At 42.2% G+C, this 7,625-nt stretch overlaps 1 protein-coding gene across 1 annotated transcript; it reads right to left on the reverse strand.

The window, feature by feature from the left end:
• Positions 1 to 512: 512 nt before the first annotated feature.
• Positions 513 to 7,302, reverse strand: ALOX5AP (arachidonate 5-lipoxygenase activating protein). Its single transcript, XM_081909474.1, has 5 exons — positions 7,050 to 7,302; positions 4,410 to 4,509; positions 3,266 to 3,336; positions 1,956 to 2,037; positions 513 to 1,025 (listed from the first exon to the last, which is right to left on the reverse strand). Exons 1-5 carry the CDS (start codon positions 7,117 to 7,119, stop codon positions 863 to 865), a joined length of 486 nt encoding a protein of 161 aa, XP_081765600.1. The 5' UTR covers positions 7,120 to 7,302; the 3' UTR covers positions 513 to 862.
• Between the last annotated feature and the right edge of the window lie 323 nt (positions 7,303 to 7,625).

A 7,625-nucleotide genomic window follows, 5' to 3' on the forward strand; every position in this document is an offset into this window, starting at 1 on the left:
GCGGGAGGCAGTGGAAGACAGGAGTGCCTGGCGTCCTCTGGTCCATTGGGTCATGAAGAGTCGGACACGACTAAATGACTAAACAACAACAACAATCAATGGTAATTAGCATATTATACATAAAAAGGAAATAATGTTGTATATCATTTGAGTATTGAGTGACTTAAAATCTGTTCCCTGTTCACACAACCAGTTTTCACCAATATTACCAAAGCTTGTCATATAACACTTTCATGCATTTTTATTTTTGTTGTTTTTGCTTTAAACTCTTACACCTGGCGAAGATTTTGTGTTACCTCTCAAGATCACACCCAGCACTTTGGATATGATTTGGTCCGATAAAAACATTGTGGACTTCAGGAATGACAGGGATCAAAGAATAAAACTAATAGTTTTGTCACTGTAAATAACTTTATTAAAATAACAGCATGTTCCAAAATGTATATCATACTTTATTCTTATGTATATTAAGCCAACATGATAATGATAAAAATAGGGCTTTGAGCGCATTATGTCTTAGAATCTTGTAAAAAAATTTTTTTTTTAATGATGGCAGCATAAAATTTTCCTTGCACTTAAGAATTCAGTGACCAAACCCATTTAAAGGAGGGAGCCTGATAAATTACAGGAACATATTACTCTTCTCCCAAAGACATGCCAACTGTGTACAATAAATCATTTTCTTGTAGGGGGGAAAAATCTGTGTTAAATGAAAACTACAAAGTCCCAAGGAGCATTGGATTTATGGCAATCTAAAAGCAGCTTTGTAGGTTCATTTCAAACATCTGTTTCTGGATATTGATTGGCTAAGCACACTGACCTCCATTCTCTTTCACCTCCTTCCCTCTCTTTCTACAGAGATTTAAGGAATAAGCAGCAGTGGGGAGATGGTACCAGTTATGGTTTTTATATACATTTGAAAATCGCTTCCAAAAAAGTAACCCAGGTAATAGTTGAGGACTCCAGCGGCAGACATAAGGAACAGGAAAGCTATGATTCGTTTTCCGAAAATATAACCAGGAGTGCTAAGAGAGAGAGAGAGAGAAAGAGAGAGAAAAAGCAGTAGGTAAGAATATATTGATTTGCAAGAAACGAGCTAAACCTCTCTATCTGTCATGAAGGTCAAGCTCAACTTAAATAGAGCTCAGACGTTCAGATTAATGGGGTCAAACTCTGCACTGATGTATGTCTTGGCAAGCACAATTAATTTTGAGTGAGCCGCGCAGGTGTAAATCAGCAGATGAATTTGGTGCACAGGGCAAAATTTATGCATCTCAGTAACCAAGACGGTTCCATTTAAGAGACGTATATATCTTATCCTAGCTATTAAAAATGATAGTCACTGATTATACTTGAAACAAAATTCAATAGCCTTGCATATTTAATTCAGGAACGTGATGGGGTATGTGGAAGCCAAGCAGTATAAGACAACCAGAGACCCTCTGTGTAAGGTCCATTGAGTTCAGTGGGGTTTTACGGATTTAGGGTTGCGGGCTCATTTTCCCTTCAGGGATTTTGCATTACCACACCAGTGAGGACAGTTTCTCATATTTTCATTACTGAAAAATCTACATTCCAAAGAAGCATTTTCCCACATGTATTTCTCTTCAGGCATTATTCTAGGTGAAAAGGAAAACACAATGTCAAAATAAGCCCGACAAACTGATTAGGAGAATCTAGAATAGTGGCAGGGAATCGACGGGCCTCCAGACATGGTTGGACTCTAACTCCCATCAGCCCCAGCCAACATGGCCAATGGGCTGGAATTTTTAAATTTATGTCAATTATTTATTTCCATTTCTACCCTGCCTTTTCTACTAAAGGGCGGCAATAGAATCTGTAGTCCAATAACATACGGAGAGCCAGAACATCTCTTGTTATGGGGGAGGGGGACAAGGAATGGACAAGTGAGCCGCCATCTTAGAACTTTTGAGAAGGTGTAAGTGGGGAATTACCTCTGTGTCCTTTCCCCCATATAGCCGACAAAGTACTTCTGTCTCACAAACAAGTACATCAGTCCCGCAAAGGCAGCAGGAGCTAAAGAGAAGTAGGAAAGGCAGGCCGTGTTAGACATTATCACTTCACTTGGATTAAAATGCAAACTTGAGCACGATTCAACTAAGTTTGTTAATGGTATGAGCTTTCGTGTGCATGCACACTTCTTCAGATACCATGCACACGAAAGCTCATCCCAATAACAAACTTAGTTGGTCTCTAAGGTGCTACTGGAAGGAATTTTTTTATTTTGTTTCGACGATTCAAAGTGGCTTAACTATTATGGTTTTCAGAGGATGAGCCCTGTGGAAATATAAATATGGTAGTTTAAACTCAGTTGCAGCATTCGAGGAACTTCAGTAATAGTTGCAAGGCAGATATAAGAATTAAGATATATTAAGAAAAAGTTTAATTATGATAAAAGTGTGTATTGGCAATAAGTTATATGAAATTGAAATATGGAATAGACGGGGGGGGGGGGTTAGGTCTTTAGTGTTAAGACCAATTTATGTCTTACTGTTTGTTAAGAAAATGTTGTGTCTATTGTTATTCCTGTGTGTACTTTGGTATTTGTGTTTTCTCTTTTTTCTTTTCTTGCTGTATCAATAAAAAAAGAGAGGAAACTGCAGTATTTGCTATTTTGCCTTGATAAATGCAAAACCTAGGCTATGTACACATGTGGGATCTGAAACGCACAGGGCTCTCTCTTTTTTGCAGAGCGCTTTTGTTGATAGTGATTTGCGGTTGTGCATCCCTTGGCACAATAACGTTGCCTAAAGCAGGAAATACTGCTTGTGTTGTCTGTGCTTAAAGGTGGGAGTGTATATGAAGTAGTACACATGAAGGTGCTCTGCTCCCCTCCCCTCATTAGGTTAGTCACCCACCTCCCAAACTCTGGTGGAAATGATGTAACTTCCTTCCTCCCTCCCTCCCCCCATGCATTACAATATTCTGCGGAAGTCTTGTAGAAGAGAGGAAGTGGCCCAGTCTTGCACCATGATGAGGTCTTCCCCAGTAGGAGGTGACCTAAGAAAACACTCTCTGTGTATATTTGAATGCAGCAAGCGCTTGAGACGTGCGCTCTTTGCACAAAACGGAATAAAACTGTTGCTGCTGAATGCACTTTAGCTTAACCAGGGATGGCATAGGGACAACATCATGTGCACAGCCCCCTCCCAAGCATGCCTGCATCCAGCACTGAATGCACATTATCAGGCAATGTGTACACACCCCTAGGGGGATGGTGTGAAGAGGACTCTGAATACATTACCTTGACTACACAGCAAGCCAGCACACCAAAGCACAGCAAGAAAGGTAGGGTAGGCATCTCTGCAGTTTTGGCTAGGAAATTATTTTTAGAAAGGGATATTGTCACACTGAGAGCAAGAAAATGTATCCATGCAATTCGAAGCAAAGCACAAGGTGCATATCAATCACGGGGGAGCTTAATGTAAAATCAGAAAGATAGCAATCTCAAAGGGATGTTCATGTCACAACTGTTATCTACAATTTTTTTTGACGTAGGTACAATGCACAAATTGAAACACAGACAATTGGGGAAGGAAACTTTTAATCGGAACCATGGTTTGTTAGCTAGGTAAACCTTGATTTCAGGTTGGCTCATTTCAGCAAGCCATGGTTAAGACTAACCACATACAGTGGTACCTCGGGTTAAGTACTTAATTTGTTCCGGAGGTCCGTTCTTAACCTGAAACTGTTCTTAATCTGAAGCACCACTTTAGCTAATGGGGTCTCCCGCTGCTGCCGTGCCACCGGAGCACGCTTTCTGTTCTCATCCTGAAGCAAAGTTCTTAACTTGAAGCACTATTTCTGGGTTAGCAGAGTCTGGAACCTGAAGTGTATGTAACCTGAGGTACCACTGTATTGTCCAGGTATGAACATCATAACAAACTGTGGTTAATCTAAAATGTGAGCAAAACCTTCCAGATCCATCCTGGTGACTGGGCCGGATGAGGTAAGGGGTGAGCATAAGAACAAGCCTTACTTCATCTCATTCTCCTAACTAGCAAAACCATTGTGTTTCAAAAACCGGAGTCAACAATAACATGAAGGAGAGAGCCACACCGTACATTTAAAGGACACCCAATGCACTTTTAAAGCACATGACTTCCCCAATTGATCCTGGGAACATCTAACAGAGCCACAGTCCCCAGGATTCTCTAGGGGAAGTCATGTGCTTTAAATATGCATTGAATACACTTTAAATGTATGGTGTGGATCTATTCAAAGTCTTAGAAGGCCAGCTTTCTGGGGGTGGTGGGTAGGAATAGTATCAAAGCAAATTTGCGCCCCAGAATCTTTCTTTGGATACAAGCCTTGTGTCTGCAGCAATTACAGCTGTATTGTTTGCCACTTCACTCCTCTTTCCCATGACACACAAAATAAATACTCACTTGGCTGTAAAGACTCGCTCAAAGGGAGATGTACCGCCACGGTGAACAATTTTGCCCGTACTGTTCTTGCTTTCCTGCTCTACTTTGCTTGCAAAAAAGGCTGTTTTAGGAAGGAAGGAAGGAAGGAAGGAAGGAAGGAAGGAAGGAAGGAAGGAAGGAAGGAAGGAAGGAAGGAAGGAAGGAAGAAAGAAAGAAAGAAAGAAAGAAAGAAAGAAAGAAAGAAAGAAAGAAAGACTTTTATTTCATTTCAATATTAATGTCCCACTTTTCCTACCTGTGGGAAGCCCAAAGTGGCTAAGAAACAATGTCAAAGACGGAAAAAACAAACAGTTCCATAAACCAATGCAATGCAAATTAATTTTTCCCCAAAAAAGTGATGTAATAAACAGTTTAGTTATAAATCAGAATATTTCTGTAACATAGTAACATCAAACAACGACTTAACAAAATATCAACTTAATGTTTCACAAATATCACTTTCAATTTTTGGATGGCTTGAAGGAATGGAATTTGGGATAGTTAAGCAAGGAAAGTCAATATATATGGAAAATCAATGCCTGGAATATGTTATCCCTATCCAGACAAACAAGCATTGCTGTTGGTAGACTTGCAGGTGTCTTTGTAAGGTGTGAAGGTCCGGAGGCACCATTCAATTGCCCAGAGTCCAGCAACAACCGACACCAATCTAAGCCTGATAATGCTGGCTGAGAGCCACTGAAATTTTGGGGAGGAAAGATTAAGAACTCCTTTCATTCCTCTGCTGAAAATCCCTTCTCTCAAACTGCTTTTTTAATTTTCAAAAATGGTGCTGGGACTCCAAAACATAAGTTTGCTTTTTAAGGGGGTTGCAAATCTCCCGAGTTCTGTTGCCTTAGCCATTACTGTGTGTTTTTCTTTGAAATATGCACACGATGTCTCTCTAGCCTTGGAAAGCACTGCAGCAATTTCAGTAAGGCCTTCAGCCAGAAAGAACTGTTGGTTCCTACCTGAATTGGTAGTTCTTGGGTTACCAATTTTGTGTGCTTGGGAATTGGATACTCCTTGCTGCAGTATCCTGAGAATTTAACATAAGAAGAATGGCCTCCAGGCACAGAGCCTGACTCGTTTACACAATTGCACTGATCTCATGCTGCTTATTCAAGACGAGAGCAGGGCAGAGAACGGTGCTACTAGCTGTGTTGCTAAATCAGTGTCCTGCATCTACCACCATGGCCACAGCACCCTCTGAGTCATGTTGGGGCATCTGAAGAATGCCGAGAAACCCAAACATTTTGCTGCAAGTTGTTAGTCACTATAACAAAGATACGGTTTCAGTGATCAACGGCATCCCTCCAGGATCCAGAACAAACTTGTCTAAAAGGGCAGCTTGGTGCTCTAAATAGAGTCCCCTCCTCCCTCTACTGCTTCTCAAACTTTTTGTTCTCCTTCTGGACTTTATGCTCTCTGTTGCATATACAGAGGTACCTCGGGTTAAGTACTTAATTGGTTCCGGAGGTCTGTTCTTAACCTGCATCTGTTCTTAACCTGAAGCACCACTTTAGCTAATGGGGCCTCCTGCTGCCGCCATGCCACTGGAGCACGATTTCTGTTCTCATCCTGAAGCAAAGTTCTTAACCTGAAGCACTATTTCTGAGTTAGCGGAATCTGTAACCTGAAGTATATGTAACCTGAAGCGTATGTAACCTGAGGTACCACTGTATAATGTCGCTGTGTGTGAGGACCTGTGAGTTGGAGAGAATGTAAATTGAAGTTTTTCTAAAAACAACAACTCAGAAATCCCATTCTCCATTAATCCCCTTCTCTCCTCACTACGCCTCACTGAACCCAAAAAGTTCAGTGCAGCAGGGAAGAGGAAATGTAGAAGGGCAGCAGCTTTGAAAGAAGAAGGTTCCCAGGTCCAGTCCACAGGCAGCTTCTCCCAGTGGCGATAGGAAAGACCCCAGTCTGAAACCCCAGAGTCACTGCTTCTGCTTCTTCTTTGGCGATCACTCGTAGTCAAGTAAGATTGTCTTCCATAAACACGGTTTTAACAATGAGTCTGTAAGTGACTCTGGAGGCCAATTCTGGATCCACACGTCCTTCCGCAGTGGGGACATTGGTTCCTGGGCGGGAGTTGATCACTGCTGGTCAGTACCAACAAGATGGTACTGAATCGGTGTAGAGCAGCTAAGGTGATGCTGGCACTGATGCCAGGTGAGGGGTCAGCCCTGCTCAGTGTTTCCCTGCAGGTAAGAGTCTGGTCCCCCCCCCAAGGGAACCCACCTCCCACTGCCAGTCAACCTAGGCAGCAGCCCGGTCACCTCCTGCTATCACCAGAAGGAACATTTCCATCCCCACCAGCCTGCGACTTGCCAGATTTGAGATTCTCCCCCCTGCCACTCTCTCAGTGTTAATTTAACATGGAAGTTAGTGTCAATATTGCTAGGCTAAGGAATCTGGAACACACATTGCAAGTATTTAATTTAAAACACAGACAAATCAACAAAAAGAGGGGCGGGATTCTGAGAGGAGCTCTGAAACAACATGTACAAATACAGATTATTATTATTTAAATGCATTCATTCAAATCTTTCTCACCCCATGCCTAATGCTCAGGTCTGCCTCCTTTTCTGACCTCCCCCCTCCCTTGTTCTTTCTTACCATTTTGGACGACGCTTAAAAGCGTAACGATGACCAGGAGGACAATGTACCCCACCACTTCTTGGTCCATGCTGACGGCAGGCTTGCCAGGATATTCTGCTCAGCCTTTTTTTTAGCAACTCAGCCAGACAAACCACAGAGGGAGGAAGTGATCCTCTCCCTTATCTTGCATCATGTAACTTTTCTGGTGGCTCCACAGCTAAAAGGCAGCATGATAGTAGCATATCATCTTCAAAAGTGCTATCAGTGCATTGCATTTATCAGCTGTGAAGGCCATGCCTTCTTTTTGTTTCAGCTTCCATAATCTGCATATCTAGCTGACATGCCCATGTGAAGAAGCAGAAGGGCCTGTTGCTTTAAACCAATCCATATCCTGCAACCTGCGTGGATCTGAATTAACAGTGCATTTGTGACTCAAAGGCTCAATGTGAACCATGGTTTACTCCCGGGGGCATGAGACGACAGCCCCCGGCAGCCCCCTCTGCCACAATCTGTTTGGACCATCATCGGAACAAGATCCTGCAGCGATACCAATAAGAACTAGAAAACTAGGATAATATTGAAAAACAGGCAATT

This window comes from Podarcis melisellensis (assembly GCF_964234715.1).
Source record: "Podarcis melisellensis genome assembly, chromosome: 4".
NCBI lineage: Eukaryota > Metazoa > Chordata > Lepidosauria > Squamata > Lacertidae > Podarcis > Podarcis melisellensis.